The 24,578-nt window shown below is 32.2% G+C and overlaps 4 protein-coding genes and 1 pseudogene across 4 annotated transcripts; 4 read left to right on the top strand and 1 right to left on the bottom strand.

Annotated features, from left to right (window-relative positions):
* The first annotated feature begins 890 nt into the window (after window positions 1-890).
* Window positions 891-2,528, top strand: RHS18 (root hair specific 18). The gene is made up of 4 exons (XM_007015720.3): window positions 891-1,132; window positions 1,253-1,432; window positions 1,541-1,700; window positions 1,934-2,528. The coding sequence occupies exons 1-4, from the start codon at window positions 902-904 to the stop codon at window positions 2,365-2,367; spliced, it is 1,005 nt and encodes a 334-aa protein (XP_007015782.3). The 5' UTR covers window positions 891-901; the 3' UTR covers window positions 2,368-2,528.
* Window positions 2,529-2,746: 218 nt separating this feature from the next.
* On the top strand, window positions 2,747-4,007 carry LOC18590292 (germin-like protein 9-3). Its single transcript, XM_007015719.3, has one exon. It carries the CDS (start codon window positions 3,152-3,154, stop codon window positions 3,776-3,778), a length of 627 nt encoding a protein of 208 aa, XP_007015781.3. The 5' UTR covers window positions 2,747-3,151; the 3' UTR covers window positions 3,779-4,007.
* A 2,154-nt stretch (window positions 4,008-6,161) lies between these two features.
* On the top strand, window positions 6,162-8,954 carry LOC18590291 (germin-like protein 9-3). The gene has a single exon (XM_088809537.1). The coding sequence runs from the start codon at window positions 8,095-8,097 to the stop codon at window positions 8,770-8,772; it is 678 nt and encodes a 225-aa protein (XP_088665663.1). The 5' UTR covers window positions 6,162-8,094; the 3' UTR covers window positions 8,773-8,954.
* A 1,378-nt stretch (window positions 8,955-10,332) lies between these two features.
* Window positions 10,333-10,953, top strand: LOC18590290 (germin-like protein 9-3; annotated as a pseudogene).
* Window positions 10,954-12,658: 1,705 nt separating this feature from the next.
* LOC18590289 (small ribosomal subunit protein uS11z-like) lies at window positions 12,659-16,109 on the bottom strand. Its single transcript, XM_007015716.3, has 6 exons — window positions 15,983-16,109; window positions 15,149-15,268; window positions 14,969-15,014; window positions 13,368-13,453; window positions 13,095-13,224; window positions 12,659-12,983 (listed from the first exon to the last, which is right to left on the bottom strand). The coding sequence occupies exons 1-6, from the start codon at window positions 15,983-15,985 to the stop codon at window positions 12,916-12,918; spliced, it is 453 nt and encodes a 150-aa protein (XP_007015778.1). The 5' UTR covers window positions 15,986-16,109; the 3' UTR covers window positions 12,659-12,915.
* Between the last annotated feature and the right edge of the window lie 8,469 nt (window positions 16,110-24,578).

Below are 24,578 nucleotides of genomic sequence, written 5' to 3'. Positions count from 1 at the left end.
TAATTAGATAAAACAGAATAAAGTAAAAGGGAAATTAAAATTAAAAATGGAATTAAATCCTGACAAATATGGTGTCTGCCTAATTAATATATATATATATATAGAGAATTTTAAACAGGTAAAACTTTTTTGTTGAAAATTTTTATTTAATAGGTTTTAAGAGAAATGATACATGAAGTTTTATGATATGTACATTAATTGTGGTTTAATTGTTCCTGATAAGTTTCATCTGAGTGATGAAGCATTTGTTAGGTGACGTGTTATCTCATTTATGTATCTTTTAAAAACTAAAAGCTTGACTTTTCTTTTTCTGAAAGAAATTAAATTAAACTTATCAAGAATTATCATTCTATTTTTTACTATTTACAATAATAAATGGATTGCAATGGCAATAATAGGATTGTTAGAGAGATGAATCCGATACCTTATTAACTGTTTGAAGTAATAATTTGATGGATGTTAATATTCAGTCAAACTTTAGCCCTTATAGGCTACATATATAGATATCTTATGTACTGGATATATATATTGGCGTTGAAAATTTCCAAAAAAAAAAAAAAAAACAGTAGTCTCCCATGAAATCTAGTCTTGACTTGCCAGATTTCAACACGTTTGAACATTGTATACCTCCATAGCTACCCTTCTGGCTAGCTTCTTATACATTTATGCATGTTTTGGTTTACATGAGACATGACTGCACGTTTAATAGATGAAAGAAACCAGCTAGCTTGCCATTGCCCGAAGGTGGCAAATGGCCATCGTGCTCAGCATTCAATTTAGCATAGAATTATACCAAGCTTCCACTACTAATTAACTCTAATCCCCCTTGTCCTATAAATATCCAATTAAGAAGGATTTGCTAATTACTTCATCTCATCCCCACTAATTTGGTAATTCTAGAATGAACATGAGAATGTCAGCTGTAGCTGCTTTCGCTCTAGCCCTTGGTCTCATCCTTGTGAACTTCACAAGGCAATGCCACGCTGCTCTTCAGGTAGGATATTACAAGGACAAATGCATGTTAAAAGATGTTGAGGGCATTGTTTTCTCTGCAGTCGCACGAAGATTCGACAGGGATCCAACAATTGCAGCTGCTCTCATTCGTTTACACTTCCATGACTGCTTTGTCAATGTAAGCACACTGCACAAATTTTTCTACATCTTTGGCTGCCAACACTTGTTCTTTCTGTTTGGTGTAGTCTATGCAAGCTATTAGCAAATAAACTAAAACAAATTAATTTTCTGTTAAAAGGGATGTGATGCATCAATTCTCCTAGACGGTAACTCCAGTGAGAAAACTGCGCCTCCAAATCGAAGTGTTAGGGGTTATGATGTTATTGATGAAGCAAAGGGTGAAGTGGAGAAAGCCTGTAAAGGAGTTGTTTCTTGTGCTGATATCATAGCCATGGCTGCTAGAGATGCTGTAGCGTTGGTAACAAATAATATATTGTATCTTTTTCTTTCTAAAAGATTTAAAAATTTTCAAGGCTAAGCCCTAACGCTTGATGGCTGATGATAAATTCTGCTTCCCTTCGTGCAGAGTGGAGGAGGGCGGTACAGTGTTGAGACGGGCAGAAGGGACGGGTTTGTATCTTTGGCTTCGAATGTAGATCTCCCCTCTCCAAGTTTCTCAGTTTCCCAATCCGTTGATGCATTTGCCAAGAAAGGACTTGATCCTACGGATATGGTTCTTCTTCTTGGTATGTTCTTTCTTCTACTTGAGCATACTTAAACCTTAAGTTATTGTAGACTAATTTATCTGAAGTTTTGAAGTTGAATTCTTAAGTAGTAACCTCCGTAAAGAGAAGGAGGGTTTCTGTCACAAATAGTTGGGGTGGAGTTGGGCAGAGATGAGTTCAAATGATGGATTAAACTACATTAAGAAATATATGCAATTATTGTTCTTGTGTACTGAAACCTCCATGGCGTGCAGGTGGTCATACAGTTGGGGTTGCACATTGTTCTCTCTTCCAAGACCGACTTTACAATTTCCAGAACAGCGGGGAGCCAGACTCGACGATGGATCTATCCTTACTTCGGAAACTGAAATCAATCTGTCGGCAAAATTCACCAGCCGACAGATCTGTTGACCTTGACCAGAATCCTCTGAGTTCATTAACCATGGACAACTCCTTCTACAAACAAATAATTCTCAAGAGAGGAATTCTTCAAATTGATCAAGAGCTGGCCTTGGACCCCTTGACTAATGGCACAGTGGCCAGTATAGCCACCAGCAATGACTTCCCTGCTAAGTTCGGACAGGCAATGGTTAAGTTGGGAGCTGTTGATGTCCTTACAGGCTCACAAGGGGAGATTAGGAAATCATGCGGTGTCACCAATAGTTATCCCAACTTCCTCCATTTTTGAATGATTTGTTTTTTTTTTCTTCAGATATTTTTAGGATGAGTATTCCTTTTTGTTTTTCTTGGCTCTTGTTCTGTTTTGCTGGTGTACTAACTTTTATCAAATAGCCATTTGTTTTGTAATAAACTAGTACATGTTTGAGTTCAATGTCTGATGAGGTGCTGTCTCTCCATTCCCAGTCATGATCATTTATGATGAAGCTAGAACATTAGTATTATAGTAAGATACAATTAAGAACTTGATTAAACAAAACAATTATGGACAAATGACAAATCCTTTAATTAAAATAGCTGAGTTGCATAAATTCTAACATTTTTTTGCTTATAGATACAATGGATAGTCCTGCCTGTCTGCATAATCCCCACTCGGTTAAAATATCCCAATGGCCATAACAGGAAGTTATTAGGATTGAAACTTTTGTTGGAACTTGAGTCTCCAACACTGTCTACCTTAATTAGCAAAAATAAAGCAGAATGTGACAACTAAATTGTTGGTAATGTCTCCAATGCAGTTTTCTATGTCAGGGATAAGGATATAAAGGAATGTTCGTAAAATTGTTAATGTCTTTTGACCCAAGAAATTCCAAAACCAGACAACCACGGACAAGTATAAAGAACTTAGTAATCTTCACCTGTAGCAATCACCAACTTGGCATGGAAGAATATGAACAAATCACATAGCACAAACCCATTGCCTTAACAAAACTTTATAAATAGCATCATCCTTGGGATTTCAAGCACCCCCATCCAGCATATCAGATATCAGACAAATCTTTCGAGTTTCTAATATGGCTTTAAGAACTTCTACCCTGAAATTCCTTTTTCTTCTGTTATCTTCATTTGCCATTTGCCAGATGGCCTTGGCAGGGGATCCAGATATTACCTCTGACTTTTTAGTCCCTGCAAAACAGAAGAAAGTTGATGGAAACTTCTTCACATTCACAGGGATGCGAGTCCTCATTAACGAAGACTTCCCTACAAATTTTACAGTCCTGAAAGCTAGCATGGTGGAGTTCCCTGCCCTAAATGGTCAGAGTGTATCTTATGCTGTTCTTCAATACCCAATAGGCTCTCTCAATCCTCCTCACACTCATCCTCGTTCAGCTGAGCTCCTTTTCCTTGTAGATGGCTGCCTGGAAGTTGGTTTTGTCGACACAACCAACAAGCTTTTCACTCAGAGTCTACAAGCCGGTGATATGTTTATCTTCCCAAAGGGACTTGTGCACTATCAGTACAATGCTGATCCAAATAATCCAGCTATAGCGATTTCTGCTTTTGGGAGTGCAAATGCAGGGACTGTATCTCTTCCCAAAACCCTTTTCAGTACCAACATTGATGACACTATCTTGGCTAAATCCTTCAAAACTGATGTTACTACCATTCAAGCTCTCAAGGCTGGTCTTACACCTAGGTAAGCATTAATTAAGAAATAAGCATCAGCAGTTACCTCTACAGTACTGCTCGATTTGTTCTTAGATGTTTATGATTTCTTTTTCTTTTTCTTAATTTTCCCTTGTTTGTTGTGAGTTTGTATTGAACTACCATCCCTCCTGATCAGAGGATTATGCATTTTCAATTATAACTAAATTGGTTGTCTCCATTTCTTTGCCATGCTAAAATTTATGTGATCACAACATTCAAGGTGCAAATTTTACTTCTAATTTCTACATTGATGAATCTGAATTTTGATTATAGACTGATAATTACAATTCAATTTTATAAATCTCCAATAAAGGTCAAAAAGGGAAATTAAAATCTGTCAGTTTTTAAATAATTGAAAAGAAATTAAAAAAATGAGCCCTTTTTGGATCTTAACAAGATTTGATCATGACTAGAACTTGAACTCTGATCATCCAATACTTTGCACTTAATCAATCCAATAAACCCAAAGCAAAGCTATTTTAAATAACTCCATATTTTAGCCAAGGTCTGATAAAATCAGATTAGTAGAAGAAGAATTTCTCTTCCTCCACAAATCACATTCCAATGTCATGAAAATTTCTTTGAAAGATAATACCAAAGGTGAATCCATATTGAACTAAAGATAAAACCAGAATAGGCACTAAATTTTCCGACTGGAAAAAACCGACCCCAACCGTGATTCAGGTGAAAGAACTGTCTTGATCTTCTGTATTCTATATAAGCTGTTAAACAAAGCATTTGCAAGTTGGCATTTTGAGTCCAGAGTTTGAGATGACTATGAAATCAAGATAAAGTCTGTCTTGCAGACTAACTATGAGTGGCAAAAGTTTGCAGTGGGGGTTTAGACCTTCTCTAGGCATGCGAAATGTGAAAATTTATAGCTGGGAATAACTCTAATGCCAGTTTTTTTTTTCCTCTCTCCCCTACGAGGGCTTCCAGCATGAAACATTCAATGCAGTCTAGAAAAAGTTCCGATCGACATATTAAGAGTCTACTGGCATTAGGAACTCCTATCATGTTTTAACCATATAGCCAAGAAGTGTATTCATGCTTTGACTTGCAGTGAAGACCCTAGCTGCATCAATGTTATCTTGTCATTTTTTTCCTTGTGCTGTCTCATCTGTTCTCAAGTTGTAATTTCAGTGTCAAAGCATGGAGCCAATGCATGCCTCGATTGGAAATCTACCTTCTGGTCTTAGGTTGTCTAATGCAGAAGAAAATCTTGTATTTTATGTTTGAAATGCAATGTATTTGTAATGCAGGTTAGATAATGAAATGAACTTCTTAGTTCCCTACTCTTAGTTTTTTCTCTCTGTTTTACTTTGGCGTTCAATGCTTTGTAGCTAGGAAAAACCAGGTTTTCCTTTGTCTGATCATCGACAAACCAAGGATAAGATCCTATTTCCTTGGTATAAAACCAGAAAAGTATACCAAGCATATCCCGTGTTTTCCTTGGTAAAACAACAGAGAACCAAGGATAATAAGCTATTTCCTTGGTACTTGATCTCTAACAAAGTGTCAAGAAGCTAGAACTCAGAATATTATATGACTGAGCTCTGAGCAGAATTAAGTCCATTAACTGTTATTGCTTGTTGCTTCACAGATGAATTTATATTTGTTTTCTAAATCAAGGAGCCAGATGTACTGTGACATAAATTCACAACGCTCAGTGTTCTCTTTTCTCCTTTGGCTACATGTTTTGAGCATCAAGAACAACAAGTTAACGTGAAGCTAACATACGGTTGAGCATTTGTTCGTTACTTGTTTTAAAGTTTGGGAAGTTTGGACAAAATGGTGCAGCTATTGGAACTACGCATGGATCACTCCTAATAATATTAAAGCTGCATTGGAGGCATGGAATGGAGCTTATGTGAGAAATAGTGATATGAGAATTTGGCAGATGGGGTTCTTTGCGATTTCTTAGACTATTTGGCTAAGTAGAAATGAGCTCACTTTTAAAGGAAAAAGCTGAGATCCTGAGCAGATTTTTGATCTGGTGAAACTAAGAGTTGCAAGTTGGGCTGCTGCTAAATGGCCTGAGGAACATCCTAGTGTGCTAAGCTTATTCTGTAAACCCAAGGTGCAGGTCACTAAGAAGGACAGTAAAAAACCAAGAGTAAGCATTGAATGGAAGAAACCAGAACAGGGATGGATGAAGTTCTATAATATCCAACATTTCATATTTGATGTGAATATGATTGTTAATACTTATATAACAATCCAAACCCACGACTACTAGTAACTTAAGCTTAAGCTTTTGAGGGTCATGTGATTTAGATCCAAAAACTGTTAGGCCAATGGTTGGACTTGGATCGCTACAAATGGTATCAGAGCATGCACCAGTTTTATGTGAACTTTCACATTACTCTGGTAAAATCTTGGTCCCATGAATATGATGTGTGACCTTGATGAGAACATCAAAACTTGAACTTAAGCTATGATGTATAACCTTGATGAGGACATCAAAACTTGAACTTAAGCTTTTGAAGGTCACGTGGTTTAGGCCTAAAAAGCTGTTGAATCAGTGATTGGATTTGAGTCGTTACAAATTCAATGTTGATGGGGCTGACAGAGGGTCACCTGGGGAAGCAGGTATTGGGGGTGTACTTCGGAATTGCTAAGGTGAGATCAAAATTATTTTCTATAAATCGATTGGGGTCAGTGATGCGACTACAACAGAATTTCTAGCTATCAGAGAAGCGTTCTTGATTTTTGCAGCCACTGAGTGGAGGAAACAAATATCCTTGGTGGTTGAAAGCGACTCAGTGAATGTGGTTAACTGGACAAACCAACCTCAAACGGCCCCATGAAAATTGAGAAGATGGGTTCTACAAATTGAGAAGCTAAAGGCGAAGGTTAGCAGATGGGAAATTATTCACACAAGAAGAGAAGGCAACCAAGTTGTTGACAGGTTGGCAAAAGAAGGGGTTAATAGGCAGCGGGACCTTCTGCAGATTTTAGGAATTGGTGAGGAAAACTCTTGCTAGTGAAGCATTCAATGTCTTGCGAGTTGTGATCAGGAGGCTGAAGGTTCTGCTATTTCTTGAGGTTCTTTTGTGCTTCTGGATTGTCTGTAAAGGTTTTGTGGTTGTCAAGGGTAGGAGCGTCATCTTCTATTGACCTATGCTGCCATGAATTAATGAGTTTTGTTTAGGCAGGAATGTGCAGGTCTCAGTTTTATGGGAGTGTATAGTTGTCTGATTTTTGTTCAGTAAGTTGTTGTGAGTAGTTGTGAGGATGACTTGGGGATTACCTGCTTTTAGTGCCCAGGCCTGATGAAAGAAGCTTTCGAGACGATTTGCAAAAGAAGTGTTGCTGACATTTGCAGCGCTGAATTGCTGGCCACCCTCTGTGATAATATCCTCAAGAAGGGTGAAATAAGAAAGTGGTGGAGGAAACATAGGAGAAGGTGGTTCAGCTTCTTAACTATGTCAATGACTTGGACCTTTTGGCAGAATTCTACAGGCAGCAGGATCTTCTGCGGATACATGGAACTGGTGAGGAAAACTCTAGCTTGTGAAGTATCGAATGTCTTGCAATCTGTCACCGGGTGACTGATGTTCTGCTCTTGAATTGATGATTTTTGTGCTTCTTGATTGTCTGTTAAAGTTTTTGTGGTTTTTAAGGGTTAGAAGGGTCGGGTTCTATTTTGTTCTACTGCCATGGCTTGATGTGTTGTGTATAGGTAGGATTGTGCAGGTGTCAGTCATGGGAAGTGTATGGTTGTCAAATTTTTGTATAGCAGATTCTTGTGGGTAGCTATGAGTAAAATTTGGGGAATATACCTGCTTTTTGTGCCCAGGTATAGCCCACAAATCACTGGTTCTTTACTGATGTCTTTTGAAGGGGATTATTCCACCCCCTTATTCCACCCTTCTTTGCAATGAAACTCCAATCTTTCAAAAAAAACATGAAGCTAACATAGTTTGTCTAGTTATATTTGTTGCAGAGTACTGCTTAGGAAATTCCTAGCTAGATGCCACCAATGTTGTTATCTACCCTGGAACAGACAAAAAAAATCAAAAGGAAAGAGTTGATGTGGCAGGCTTTGAGTTATTATTTTTCTGCCTGTTGAGGAATATGTGCTATTCTTTGTAATGCTTTTAAGGTCTTTGACCATCCAAATGAAGAACCAAACAAACCATAAATACAAAGTCCTTAGAGATCTTCACCTGTATAGTGATCTTCACCTGTAGGCACCAACAAATCGGCCTGCAGCAATGCTAGGAGTGAAGAATTGGCGTAAATAGAACTCCATAAATAGCACAGCCATTCGAAGTTCAAGCACCTCACCAGCACATCTAGTGTTATGCGAAGTTACACACCAAAGCTCTACACTTCTACCATCAACTTTTCCACCATGGCCTCAAGAATTTCCACCCTGAAATTCCTTTTTGCTCTGTTATCTACATTTACTATTGCCCAAGTGTCCTCGGCAGGAGATCCAGACATCACCTCTGATTTTTTAGTCCCACCAGACGTAAACAATATTGATGGAAACTTCTTTACGTTTACTGGGATGCGTGCCCTCGTTGATGGAGACTTCCCCACAAATTTTACGGTCATGAAAGCAAGCATGGTAGAGTTCCCTGCTCTAAACGGGCAAAGTGTTTCCTATGCAGCTCTTCAATTCCCAGCTGGTTCAACCAATCCTCCCCATACTCATCCCCGTTCTGCTGAGCTCCTGTTCCTCGTAGCTGGAAGCCTGGAAGTTGGTTTAGTTGACACAACCAACAAGCTTTTCACTCAGTCGCTACAAGCTGGTGACATGTTCATCTTTCCTAAGGGACTTGTGCACTTTCAGTACAATGCTGATGCAAAGAATATGGCTTTCGCGTTTTCTGCTTTTGGGAGTGCAAATCCAGGCACTGTCTCACTTCCGAAGACTCTATTCGCCACTGACATTGATGACAACATCTTGGCTAAATCCTTCAAAACTGATGTTGCTACTATTCAATCTCTCAAGTCTGGTCTCGCATCTAAATAAGCCATGAGGACATAATAAGCAGTAACTAGTGCTGATTTGTTCTTAGATGCATTATTCCTTTTTGTTTTCTTACTCTCCCTTAGTTGTTGTGATTTTGTACGGAACTAGCATCCCTCTTGATATGCAGGTGTGCTTTTCCCATATGTAGCTGAATAAATTGACTCTTCATTTGTTATTAGAAATTTATGTCTAAGACGATTGAAACTATGAACTAGAGAAAAGGACATTAGTCCAATCAGTTTCACAGCAGAATCTGTTACGAAAAATTAGAACTTCAGTCACTGATATGGTTTATCTTTGCATTATCTTCCTGAACTCTTTGTTGCTTTCTTTGGCTAAAACATGTTTAAAGCTCTCCAAAGCATCCGAGAACTTCCCCTGCTGAACCCTCAAATTTCATAGCCACAGAGTTGGGTTGCACATTGTTTTCGACTAATGATCTGGTAGCTGCATTGTTAATTTTAACCAGAATTTTTCTGGGCTCATTTCTTGTCAAGAACTCTTTCTATAAGAAAATCCTATAAATTTATGATAAACCATAAATTTGATCTAACCAGTTTAATTACTACTAAAATGATTGTAATCTGAAGTGTTCAACTTCAGCTACTCTTTTCTTAAGAATTTAAATTATCTTGAAGCTCAGAAATCAATTTCTCGGGCCAATAATTCCCATATTGTCATATGTGAGTTAGAAATGGATAATGGTCTTTGGATTTATATTCTTTTTCTTTGTCAGTCCAAGAAACACTAAGAAAAACTATAAGCAACTAAATTACTTCCCAAACTGAGCATGAAAGGTGAGAACCCAGCAATGCTAGCTTTACTCTCTTTTTTTCTTTTTCCTAAATATTCCATGCAGTCCACTGAATGTGAAGATTTTCCAGCTATTGTTTTGAGAATCGATTTGGGACTGTGAATACAGCTAGCTAGAACAAAGATGATAATCAACCTGATTGAGCTCTGAGCAGGATTGAGGCCATTGTTATTGCTTTTGGGTAGTTTACAGATGAAATGAAACTTGTGCCTTCTGAATTAAGGAGCAGAAAGAATGTGATATTCACAAAGCCTAGCATACTTTCTTTTCTCCTTTGGCCTGCTTTTGGTTACATGTTTGTATCTAGGTTCAAGTTCAAGAACAACAAGATGAGGTACCTAAAATGTAAAAACCGGTTGGCTTGTTTGTTGTAGACTGCCCAGGAAATTTCTAGCTATATGCCACCGATGTTATTATCTACCATGGGCATAACAAAAATTAGCAGAATGCGGCAACTAGCCGGTTGACAGGGTCTTCATGAATATGTGCATATTGCTTTAATATTTTTAATGTCGTTGATCACCAGCTAAAGGACAATCCAAACAACCACAAATACAAAGTACTTGGTGATCTTCACCTATAGGCGCCATCAAAACGGCTTGCAGCAAGTGGCAAGCAATCGCATAAACATAACTCTATAAATAGCACAGCCCTTCAAAGTTCAAAACACCTCATCCAGCACATCCCGTGTTGCAGTAAGTAGTGATACGCCAGACTTTTCACGTCTGTACATCAGAGTTTCAACCATGGCCTAAAGAGTTTCCACCCTGAAAGTCCCTTTTGTTCTGTTTTCTTCATTTGCAATTGCCCAAATGGCATTAGCCGGAGACGCAGACATCACTTCGGACTTTCTAGTCCCCCCGGACGTGAAAGATATTGATGGAAACTTCTTCACATTCACAGGGAACCGAGACCTAGTTGATAGTCCCACAAATTTTACAGTCACGAAAGCAAGCGCGGTGGAATTCCCTGCTCTCAACGGGCAAAGTGTTTCTTATGCTGTTCTCCAATTCCCAACTGGTTCTATAAACCCTCCTCGCACTCACCCTCGTTCGGCTGAGCTCCTTTTCCTCACGGCCGGTTCCCTTCAAGTTGGTTTTGTGGACACAACCAACAAGCTTTTTACTCAAACTCTGTAAGTGGGTGACATGTTTGTGTTCCCTAAGGGACTTGTGCACTTTCAGTACAATTCTGATGCAAAGAATCCAGCTGCAGCGGTTTCTGCTTTTGGAAGTGCAAATGCAGGCACAGTATCACTTCCTAAAACTCTTTTTGCCACCAACATTGAGGATGGCATCTTGGCTCAATCCTTCAAAACCGACGTTGCTACTATTCAAGCTCTCAAGTCTGGTCTTGCATCCAAGTGAGATAGTTGCTATGTTCTCAAATATTTGTTGTGATTATGTGTTGAGTAACCATCCCCTCTTCATCAGAGGGTAGGTATCTACAATTTGACATTCGTAGCTATAATTAATTATACGATGGATTGTTTCATGGTTTCTCTCTCCCTGCCTTTCTTGTGTTGAACTAGAAAAAAAAAAACCTATACTTCTTAATTAAATAGACCATAAATTAATATTTGATAAATTAATAATTTTGATTAAATAATATTTTTAATTTGTCTCAATTTGTAATTAATGTGGTAAATTAATAATTCATTAAATTTATAAGATAATACATTTAAAAAAAAACACATATGTCCTACTTGATATATAAATTAATAATCTCCTTATACATCAAAATTATATATATACATGACTTAATTAAAAAGCCTTTGTAAAATATGATTCCAATATTATTTATTTTTTCTTAAAATTGATGTCTCATTAGATCTCGTCTCTAACTTTTCTTAATGCAGTAAAAAGCTTAATATAGTGTTCTTGTATTACAAGAGAAAATTATATGATGTGATTATTGCTTTGAGTGCATCTTGATTGTATTTGATATTGTTGCTTAGCTCACTTCCAAGTTAAATTTTTCTGACATCCACGGTTACAATTGTTTTTTAGTGTAATTTGAATTTTTTATATTGTACTCACATAATACTTCACGCATTTCATCCGTTATTATTGATTTCTTTACATCTCAAAAAATCATTATGTTTAGTTTTATCATTATAATATTGTATGTTCTTTTAATGATGTTTTTACTTAACTGAATGTTCATGAAGTATATTAATTAAGTATATATAAAATGTAATTTTAGTTTGTTGAATAAATAAATAGATTCATGACTTCTATTTAATAAGACTAATTACATTCATTAACTTATTTTGATTAGATAAATACATAGAATAATGATAATTTGTAATTCGATAATTAGGTAATATTCATATAATTACAACACACAATATATGTGTTAAGTTCAATATCTTGAAAAAAATAAAAAATACATCCATAAATTAATTTTGTATTAATTAACATAGAAATTAATAAATTATTAATTTATCAATTAAATAATATCTCAATTAATGAATAAATTTTTATAATTTAAGATATTAACTTATAAAAATTTTGCTGTTGCGTGACAAGAGAGAAAATAGAAGAGCACAAATTGGATTAACTTACACAAGAAAATGAAATAGAGAGGAGATTGATGCAACTGAGACAAATAGCAAGGGTTAAGACAGAGCACTTGATTTGAGTTAACCTTCAGTTTGGAAAAAGACTTGAACCCTACAAGCCCATCTTCAGCGGGCCTGAAGGTCGCAATGGCTAATGCTTATGACCGAGCCAGCCATGACTAAAAGTGCAGAGCGTTTATTATCGAAACTAAAAGCATTTCGAGGGAATCTCAACCCTTCTTACCATCAACAATGAAGGATTAAGGCATTAGCCTCAATAGAAATAGATTGACGTTTTCTCCCCAAGTAGAGATATCGCTATCCACATTCAAAAGGACCACTTTAAAAGAAAGAATTAAGAATCCTATGCGCAGCTTAATTTGGAAATCTGAAGCAATGCAGAACAAAGAACAGTATACTTGGTAATAACTGACATCACAGTGGGGTTGCAACCTCAGTTGATAAATTGCCATGCCAGGGTTTGTACCACAATGCTAAAGCATCCACGATTGATAATCAACGATAATACTCCTTTCATAAAGCATCTCTCCTTATAACAGGAGATTCATACTAAAAAGTAATTGGAACATAAAAAAATGCCAGGATAGATTTAGAGCCATTCATTTGTACTACTCAAATATAAATCCCAGGGCTACCAAGTCGGTTAAAACTACAAAAAAGAGTCACAATGAACAACCATTACCAAGTAAACAGAAGCACTACCACCAAAACTGAAGGATAGGTTGCTATAATAGAAGGTGCTAGTTTACAGCCTTCTTCCTCTTCTACCACCCTTTCTACGGGTGCTGTCGGTGGGAATAGGAGTCACATCCTCTGGAAAAATAGAAGAGCCGACATAAGACTTCGACACTAATATGCCAAAGAAGATTATTTCTCAGCATCTTTAAATACTTTTAAATACTATTTGTTAAAAAAATGGCTTACCAATACGACCAATTTTCATTCCAGAGCGAGCGAGAGCCCTGAGAGCAGACTGAGCACCTGGACCAGGGGTCTTGGTTTTGTTCCCTCCTGTAGCACGTAACTTGATGTGAAGGGCAGTGATTCCAAGTTCCTGTTCAGTATTAAAAATGCAATTTGTCAACACCAACATACATTTGGAGATTATCTATTGGGTAACAATCTAATATCACTAATACTATAATACGAAGGTGACAAATTCAGGTTTTTCTTATCAGATAAAGAGTAGCATATGACCTTGCATCTCTGGGAAACATCCTGTGCTGCAAGCATAGCCGCATAAGGTGAAGATTCGTCCCTGTCAGCTTTCACCTTCATACCTCCTGAATTTATTCAAGAATTTCAAATTCAATCTTAAGAGAAAGCTTCAACAATATGGAGTGTCAAGAATGTAATTAAATGGCTATGATGGTGATTCATTGATATAAAACTTGACACCCTTACCTTCCCTCTCCTTTTCCCCATGACAAAGAGACACATGTTCATATAAAAATAATCATACTTGATATCATACCCACTAAATCTAGTTAGGATCTTCCACATGCCCACTATCACCAAACTATTCTTAAGCCAGTCCAAGTGCCACCAAAAATAGTTTATCTCATATATAGGAAGGTTTTGTGAGGACCCAACTGAGGGCGGAGCCTCCTTAAGTGATGGGAGGGCCATGGCCTCCCAATGTTTTTAAAACTTTTTTCATAACATATAAAATTTTTAAAATTTTTTATATATTCTCTTAATGATCCTCTCAACATAATTTTTTATTTAATAATTAATACAAATAAAGAATAATAAAATGATTTCATATATCTCACTCAATTTTAAAGTTTTTTTTGTTTTTTTTTCAATTTATAATATTATTTTTATTTATATTTGTTTATTTTTTTCAATCTTATTCTATTTGCTCACATGTTCTAAGTTTCTATAAATTTTCTTTCTCAAATTTCTATAAACCATGAACCATATTCTTTTTTTTTCTTTTTTGTTATGTCGTGTGGTATCTGTCTTCTACTTACCATGTTCTTTTTTATCTGTTCGTAGAATTTATTTTCTATGATTTTAATATTTAAAATTAATAAATTATTATATAGTTCTCAGATATAAATTATAGTATTACATTGTTACTTAAAATTTCATCAATATATCATTTTTTTTATTAATCCTGATTATGTAAGAGGAAATTAACTTGAGTATTTTTTTTATGTGCTTTACGTTTTATATTTAGTTGAAATGAAATTACCTTGAACATATAGTATTTAAACAATCTTGATTAAGTAAGAAGAAATTATTAATCTTATATATCGTATTTAACTATTTATATTCTACACATTATAGTTTCGTATTTCTATTATCACTATTTTGATTGTTGATTAAATTTAGCATATTAGTTTTTAAAATTTTTAACTCTTATTCTTCTGTATTTGGCCCCCCCAACAAGAATTAGCTAGCTCTGCCCCTGGACCCAAGCATCGTAAAACAAATTAATTTCAGACCAGGAAGGCACATTGGGAAATAGGTGAGAGAGAGAACATTTATCTTAACCATAAAATCACTGTACAAAGCAAGAAAGAAACCAGTGGCAACATACACTAAGACTTGAGCAGCTGGCATGATAAGAGACAGAATTAGGAATTCTTCTTCCCGCAATAATTATAATCCATTACTATTTATCAGCCAATATGATCTCTGGAGCATCTTATCTCCACAGTTTTTACTTTGCTAAGTTGTAATTTATAGGTATTTCAAATTAACCCTCCCTCCTCCCAACAAAAAAAGAAAAACTGGCAACTTACTACCAAATGATATGCTTAGACCTACAATTCTGATAATGTGCTTACCTGTAATACGAACCATAGTTTCTCTTCCAGACAAATCAGTCACATGCTGCAATTGTCAAAATACCAAAGGAAAAGAAACTAATCAAAATGCATGACTTCAATATATAGTGAAATAGCATGTAATACATATTATCAATTAAAACAATTCCTCTCTTCAGAATAAAGGATCATATAACTTACAATGAAAGTGTCATTAAATGAAGCAAATATGTGGGCAACACCAAAAACATGCTCTCCTTCTCGTACAGCAGGTCCAAGGTTCAGATTATCTTCCTTTGGCTCTCTAACCTTTCTCCTCGACTATACAATCACGAAAAGAAGAGTTTAGTTAGCATGAACAGAATTACATCTACAAAGTGGACCCAAACAAAGGAAAATGCCATTGGTAACCACAGTATATATAAATGCATCACGGTACTGACTACAATTTGCCCATAATATTAGATATATATGATGCCATATGATAGGATAGCGAGGATATTTACAAGATGTCAGTAAGTGAGCAAAAAAGGAACAGGCAAAATTCAGATGCAGCTCACAGTTAAACCAGAAGAATTCAATAAGTAAACAATCCATAAGGATATATAATAAAGAAACAGCAACCTACCAAACTGCTCTAGTATCAATGGATTTACATTCCATTTTAACTTTCTTCTGTTTCCTAAGCAATTGCGCTGGAATCAAGATTTTGGTCGATTAATAAAATAAAGGAGACACTATTCATATTCAAATCTACACGAGATTCCTCACTTTTTCCCTACTTTTATCCGAGTTACCAAACTAATAGGAATAACCTAAAACAGACACAAAAACACCATCTTTCTCACATCCTTTTCCCGCGTTTACTCGGTAACCAAACAGATTTTTCAACGTAAGTCAAATGCATCAAAAAAATCTAAAGCTTCTGCAAATAGTTTCGAATATAATTCGAGCGCAAGCCAAAAAGAATCAAAGAAATTTCAAAATATATATATGTGAAAATATCCGATCGAAGAATCTAATGAATTTGCTTACCATGGTTCGAAGTTGGCAGAAGATGAGAGGGTTAGAGCGTTAAGGAGAGTGGACTTCAAAATGACGGAGAAGATGAACAATGCTTAAAGCTTTAGTTTTTATACAGCAGATGGGGCTAGGGTTTTAGGCTGGGAAATTATGGAATTTATCAATTGGTCCCCGGGTTCTTTATATTTCCTTTAAACGGACTCGAAACTTTTGTCTTTTTCAAATTAGATTTTCCAAATCTCATTTTGTCCGTAATGTTGGAGGAATGTGGTATTAGTCCCCAATTATTAATAATATTAATTTTGGTCTTTAATTTTAAAATTGCTACTTTGGTTTAATTTTTAATTGGTATAATATTGTAAAAAGTGTTTGAATTATTCAAGAAAATTCAAATAAGTTTTTATTCTTCTGTTGTGTACAGTCACATTCTTATATTTTTATTTTACATCGAATAAACTTTTATAACTAATAATTGATTAAATATTATTAATCAAAATGACATCTATTGTTTTTTATATCCACATGACATTAACATCAAAAATTAAATTATCATGTGATCATATCAACATCTATTATGACATGTCAGTATCATGTGATATAAAAATGACAAGTGTCATTTTAATTAATGATAATTGATCAACCATTAATCATAAAAACTTATTTAATCCAAAATAAAAATATAAGGACTTACTTGAATGTAATAAAAATATAAGGACTTACTTGAATGTAATAAAAAAATAAGTACTCATTTGAAAATTTTTAAATAGTTCAAGAATTTTTTTGTAAATATTATGCCTTCTGCTATGAAATATAACTTGAAAAAACAACTATAGAGAAAGTACTTAAAGGGATAAAAAGTATTTAGAGAAAGTAAAAAAATCTTATTCAAATGTGTATTTAAAAATAAAATGAGGAGGCCTATTTATAAGCGAATAACATTTTATCTAGATAAAATTTACAAGATAAAGATAATGCTAAGGGATTAAATGGATTAATTAAATCATAATCTTAATCCAATCTAATCTACATTCAAATCCATATATACATAATATAAATGAATATTCATAAAAATATTCATAGCACTCCCTCTTAAATATCTATTGTATTAAAAATATCCTTCGTTAAAATCTTACTAAGAAAAAGCCTCATGAGAAAAAAAATCTAAGTGAAGGAAAAAAATTACATAATTCTTTTCAAGAATACGCTTTTAAAATACTACCTCATTAAAAATATTATCAAGAAAAACCCAATGGAAAAAATCTAGTGAGAAAAACCTTGATAAAGCAAAAGAGCACAGTTCGTATTTTACTACCCTTAATGACTACATAATTGAGATCATTAAAATGATGCATTACAATATTTTGTACCAACTTTTGGAATGTTACAATAAGAAGGACTTTTCTGAATAAATTTACTAAATTTTCACTTGAATAGATTTGTTGAACATTATATCACTTTTCTCTTAGAGATCATAAGTGAAAAAAAATTTTGACGAAATATATTTTATTCTATCGCCTTTAATGTATCCTTCCTTTAATTGGGCTATGCAAGTAGTATTATCTTCATATAACGTTGTTAGTATTTCCTTCTTGATTGACAAGTCACACGTTTCTCAAATATATTAAGTTATATATCTTAACTAGGCACATTCATGACTTCCTTCACGAATTGTCAAAATTTCTATAAGGTTAGAAGAAGCAGCACATATAGTTTATTTTATAAAATATTATGAAATAGTACTACCTTCACATGTGAATAAGCAACCTGTCTAGGATCAAGCTTTGTGTAGATCAGATAAATATTTTGCACCTGCATAACCAATTAAATTTAATTTTAATACATTTGAGTAGTATAAATCCATGTTTATTGTTCCTCGAAAATATCAAAGTACATATTTAATTTCATTCTAATGTCTTTAAGTTAGAGAAAAACTACATCTTGCTAATATTTACAGCAAATGATATATTAAGTTGTGTATTACTAGCAAGATACATTAGTACTTCGCTTATAATAAGATCTGGTATTTCAAGATAAAGAAGCTTTTTATCATCCTCACAAGATCGAAAAGGGTATTTTTTACTTCTAATGACCTTATAACCATTGGTGAACTCAATGGATGCATTTTTTTCATAAAAAATCATTTTAGCACTTTTACTATATAATTTGATTACTGGACAAAAATTTCATTTGTCACGTATTCAATCTGAAAATCCAAACAAAACTTTATTTTTTCAACGTCTTTCATTTCAAATTCTTAAGTAATCCACAGCTGTTGGTAACTCTTTATAAATTTCCAATAATATTCAAATTATCAGTAATTATGACAAATTCATATCTAAATCTTTTTATAAAAACACAAGGGTATCTAGGATCATTTTTGTAACTTTCTTTTAACAAATATTCAGTAAGACGATTGTACTACATGCGTCTAAATTGCTTTAATCAATATACATATTTATTTAATTTGATCAAATAAATTTTTCGAGAATTGTGTACGTGCTTCAAGCAATTGAAATCTTTCAAGAATTTTCATATAAATATCGATGTCAAATGAGTCGTATAAATAGGTTGTAACTACATTTATTAGATGCATTTCAATATTCTCGTATATTGTCAAACTAGTTAATATAAAATTATAATTACATCCACCACAAAAGAATATGCCTTTTTATAATCAATATTAGATATTTGCGTAAAATCTTGTGCTACAAGACATACTTTATATCTCTTAATCTCATTTTTCTCATTTCGTTTTTATATAAGTGTGCATTTATATCCTACTAGTTTCATACAATTTGGTATATGGACTACAAGTCTAAAAACTTCACTTTTTGCAAGTGAATTCAATTCCACCTTGATTGCGTTTTTCCATATTGGTCAATTATTTTTATTTCTACATTCTTCAATATATGTGAGTTCAAAATCCTCATTTTCTTTCATAATATTGAGCAATACATTATATACAAAAATATCATTGACATGTATTTCATTACAGTTCCATTTCCTTCTTATTATGACGTAATTTATTGAGATACCTTCATTTCACTAATTTTAAGTACCTGAATTTCTTCTAAAATTTTAGTAATTATGTCAAGGGTCTCTTATAGATTCTCTATTTCCTCTTTCAAACCATCTTGAATATTTACTATCTTTTTTTCGAGATTTTATCTTTGAAACCAATTGGTTTTTCATGTTTTTGGAGTGCCTTGTCCTATAGGAACATCAATTCTAATAGAAGCTTTTACAACTAGTATATGAGATTTATGATTTGTTTGGTAACCGGAAAATGACTTGCTAAGGAAAAATTTTTCTGTGTAAAATATTTTATAGGAAAATTTAATATTTTCTATTGTTTGAATAAACTGTCGAAAATATTTTCTATTTGATGGATCATCCTATAGAAAAAATTTTCCTCCATGGTGGAGTTATTTAGGTGCTCAAACAATAAATAGGACTTGATTACAAAATAATATTGATATTTGATTTTCATTAATTTGGGATCAAAATTAAGAATGGAAATGAAAATGGATAAAATCAATAATGATATTTCCCAAAGCATTTAACTACATATCCATAATGAAAATAAACTCTAATTTAAAAAAAAATTCCATCTCATCACTTTTTTATCATGACTATAAAATTATAAATATTCATCAATTGTGTAATATATACATAACCTATACTTATAAATATGTATTTATTAAATGATGATTATTAAAATATTTTTTATTATAATTATTAGTAAGATTAAAACCTATTATAAATGTGTATTAATCAATTGACCATTGAAATATTTTTATTATAATTATTAGTAAAATTTATTCAATTTATAAATAAAAACTTTAATTGCATTGAATTATTTTATTAAAAAATATTTTTTTAATTTTAATAGTGTTGTATAATTTAAATATTAATATTTTAAATTAAATTTTTAAAGTTAAATATTAATTTTTTAATATTTTAAGTTAAATATTAATATTCATCAAACTTATACTTTTAGACTTGGTATAAAAGTGTTTTTGTTGTTCTTCAAAAAATGTTTTACATCTGGAATCAATTTTTCGTCCTCCAAACAAGTATAAGTCCCGAAAACGTTTTTCGAAAAATATTTTACTTCAAAACAAATGGACTTAGTTATTTTCTTTAGGTTAGTAAATACATCTGGCAATTGATTTGCTATATTTAACAAATAAATTTTTTTTGAACTTCAAATTCACATTAATTTGTATAAGGATTAAAACTAGATATTGATAATACATTTCAAAAAAAAATTTCAACTACTTATTTTCTCCCCTTAATGTTGGAAAAACTGTTTCATCAAAATGACAATCGACAAACCTTATCGTGAATAAATATACTGTTAATAGTTCTAAATATTTAATTACAAATGGACATTCATATACAACATATATTCCTAACCTCTTTTGAAGACTTATCTTTTTTTCGTTGTGGTGGACCAATTGGAACATATACCACACATCTAAAAGTTCTTAAATGGGAAGTATTTGGTTCCTTACTATATACCAATTGTATAAGAGAGAATTTTTGATAACTCGCCAGGTTGATGCATACGAATGCTGCTTTATGCAAAATGACATGCCTTTAAGTAGAAATTAAAAAGTGTAAATTTTATAAGTAATGGCCTTACATTTAGTTAGAAGTATTTAATAAATGATTTTACTAGATCGTTTTGTAAATGAACATAAGCAATAAGTTGTTCAACAGTTATTCCAATTAATATATAATATTTATTAAAAACTTGAGATGTAAATTTACCAGTATTGTCAAGACAAATTGTCTTGATTGCATGAGTTTTTATCATTAATAACTTCTGATTTACTATAATATGAGTTTCAACCATTCTAATATTTATGTAGTACATTTCAGAAAATAAAGTGGCTAATTTTTCCAACATAAACTTCCCACTCGAGATAATAGATGTAATATAGAGATATTAAGTGTCTCTTTCATTCATTGTCTTAATATGATATCTATTCAAACAAATATATTTAAAACTTAATATATTTTTTTGAGACTAATTAGTAGAAATAATGCATCCTCTATTATGAACTTTGTTCATCTGGATAGTAAAATATTAGCTCTCCCAAAGCCTTCAATGAATCTTGTACTACTAAATATTATATTGACATTGATTTCTTCCATTGTCAAGTAAAAAAAAATATTTCTTGTCTTGAAATATAATGTACGCTGTAACACTGTCTTCTAAACATATATTTGCATCATTGATCTCGGATCCAACCAAATGAATATCCATATTTTTCTTCAATAAAAAAAGATATATACATTACAAGTTAACATAAAAGAACATTAAATATAGAATTAAAATACATAATAAAAACATATCATATAAATATAATGAGAATATATAAAAGCATATTTATAATAGAGTTATACTAAAATATACCAACAAATAATTAAGAATATTCATTTTTAGATATTTCTATTATCAATCAAATAATCAATTCCTCTTTTAAGGTGGACAAAAAAATCAACAATAAACATTTCCATTACTAATCATATGCCAATTCCTTTTTTAGAGTGAATAAGAAAATCAACAACTACTTGATGTGTTATATCAATCTGACCACGGTTAGCTTTCAGTGATGCTTGATAAAATTCAAAATGTACAACAGGTGCATGACCAATGGTCATTTATGTCACATTGATGACAAGATATTTTCTATATTTTTTAATTCTGTACATTTATGTCTTTTCCTTATATCCCTTCTCTATTCACCTACTCTTGATGGATTAAAAGTATTCATTAAAAATATGCATCCACTTCTAATGGGATAAAAGTTATGCATCCCCTTTTGGTGGGGTAAAAGTTATTCGTCTATTTCTGATGGGTAAAGTTATTCATTCACTTTTGATGAGTAAAGTCTCATTTCTGGTGGGGTAAATGTGTGATCTCTTCCATATCCACGACCATTATTATTAAATGATGTCGCATTCATTACAAAGAATGGACGGATTCATGATATTTCATTAGTAGCTCGTTATTTTGCTCCGTCATAAAAAGACATGAAATCCAAAACAAAACGGATTTTCAAATTACTCAAAGTATAATATTTTTCAATCAAGGGACAAAGTATAATATATACAACGTAACAGCAAATTCACATTAAGGTTGATTTCCAGGAAATGAAAACATCAAAGAGATATAAAGATCAAGTCGCTTACCTAACTTGCTAAAACCAGAAATCAAAGACTAACCATTGAAATTCATTTAAAGCTTGAAGATAATGAAAACAAAATAATATCAAGCCATTGAAATTCTTTTGAAGTTTGAAGATGATGAAAATAAAACAATATAAAAACTTGAGAGCTTACGAAATCATGCTGATAATGTGTTAAAAAATATAACTTGAAAGAACAACTATAGAGAAAGTATTTGAGGGAGACAAAGTATTTAAAGAGAGTAAGAAAATCTTATTTATTTGAGCATTTACAAATGAAGTAAGAGGGGCTATTTATAGGTTAATAACTCCTTATCTAAATAGAATTTATAAGATAAAGATAATACTAAGGGATCAGATGAATGGATTAAATCCTTATCTTAATCCAATCTAATTTGCATCCAAATCTATATATATATAACATAAATGAATATTCACAAAAATATTTATAACACCTTTTTAATTTTTAAAATGATTACAATTATAACTAGATATATTCATGGTTGGGTTTATCGAGCTTCATTTTTAAAAAGTCAAGCTTAGTTTACTAATTTAAGTATTATATTATTATTATTATTATTATATAATATTTTATAATAATATTTTGAAGTATAATTTAAAATTAATATTAAATAAAATATATTAGGTATTAATAAACTAATTCAATCGAATTGGACTTAAGCCTAAAAATCTATGCTATAACCCAATTTGAATTTGGACCGAACTCAAGAGATTGAATAATTAACCTAACCATGAATAATAACAACATGTACATGTTAATGTCCTTTTGCAAGCACTCTAAATGGGATCATAAATATAATAAAAGAACTTCCTACCTAATCTCAAACATTTTTCATTTTTCATACATGTAGGTAGATTATAGAAAATCTATTCTCTCAAAACTTTAAACACAAAAAAAAAAAAAACTCCTTTATTCTACCCAATAATAATGCTTTATAAAAATTAATGATTTTAATTTTTTTTCATTTATTAATTTTGCATGTGGAATGAATTGTGACTGATATTACTTGAATTTGAAAGGAAAATAATGTTTATAAAGATTTTAGCAATGATGAGAAATCCCCTTTTATATCAACCAGACCTCATTACTTAGTTGCCAAAGGAGACCTATTAAAGGTAAGATTATCACAATGGGTAAATATTAGGCATTTGTAATAAGATAAAATAATAAATAAAAAAATAATACTTTCCATCCCTTGCTTGGTAAAGTTAATTATGAAAAGAAATAGTATGAAAATTATATTATTATATCATTACACCTTTGTAAGTTAAGATTAACGGCTAAAATCAAAAGGATGATAAACTATTTTGTAAACATGCTACACTTAACTCGTATTTTTTAATTTTTTTCTTAATCTTTTCAAGTTAAATTTATTTTTGTGATGAAGATAGAAAATAGTAATCTTTCCTATCTTCTATACTCAATTTTTTTCTCATACGAAGTATTAATGAAAATAATTTGGTAAAAATACCTACAAAGTCCCTTAATCACGTATTTTGTCTAATTTAGACCTTACACTCAAAATCAAAGCAATTTAGTCTCTTAATTTTGAAAATTACTCCAATTTAGTCATTCCCTTTAACGAATCTAATTTTACTATTAAAGGTGATGACATCAGCATTGACATGACACTTTTTGCTGACATGGCACCGACATAATGATGTGGTAGTGCCACGTAACACCAATGTGATGACGTGGCAGTGTCACATGACACTAATATGATGGCGTGGCAATATTGACGTAGCATTGACATGCTGACGTGTCGACGCTACGTGGCCAATCGAGGAAAAAATTTTCTAAAAAAAAAAAATCTACGTCACATTATAGAGACTAAATTGAACAATAAATATATAGTACATGAACAAAATTGAACAAAATTGAGGTATTTAATGACTAAATTGAAAAAATATTTGAAAAATACAAGATTTGAATAGATGATATATATACTTATTAATAAGCCAAATAATGTTTAAGTGCAAAAAATTTATGGTGTTAAAAAATATATATAAATATTTTCTTACTTGAATATTTGATTCCAAAATAGGTATATTAATTTATCTGCTTTGCAAAAATTAAGTTTGAATTCTCTTTCTACAAAAAAAATTTCAATATTCCAAAAAAAATTTCATATCTAAAGTCAAATTTGGATAAATAACTTACATTATGTTGAAATAAAATAATATAAAAAGATTAAATAAATTCTTGTTTTCTTCTATTTATAATTGTATAAAAATTTGAACTTTATATTCTAATTTGAGTTAGTTTTTAACTTCAGCTGAACTCAAATTGGTAAAATAGGTTGATTTAGTTACAACTTTCACAATTTACAAATACCTATTCTTTTGGAATTATTCAACTTTTACCCAATTTACCTTTTATTTCTTAA

This window comes from Theobroma cacao, chromosome 9 (genome assembly GCF_053813885.1).
Source record: "Theobroma cacao isolate CCN51 chromosome 9, ASM5381388v1, whole genome shotgun sequence".
Lineage (NCBI taxonomy): Eukaryota > Viridiplantae > Streptophyta > Magnoliopsida > Malvales > Malvaceae > Theobroma > Theobroma cacao.
Note: the sequence above shows the minus strand (reverse complement) of the source record. Positions and strands in the feature narration are given on the sequence as shown.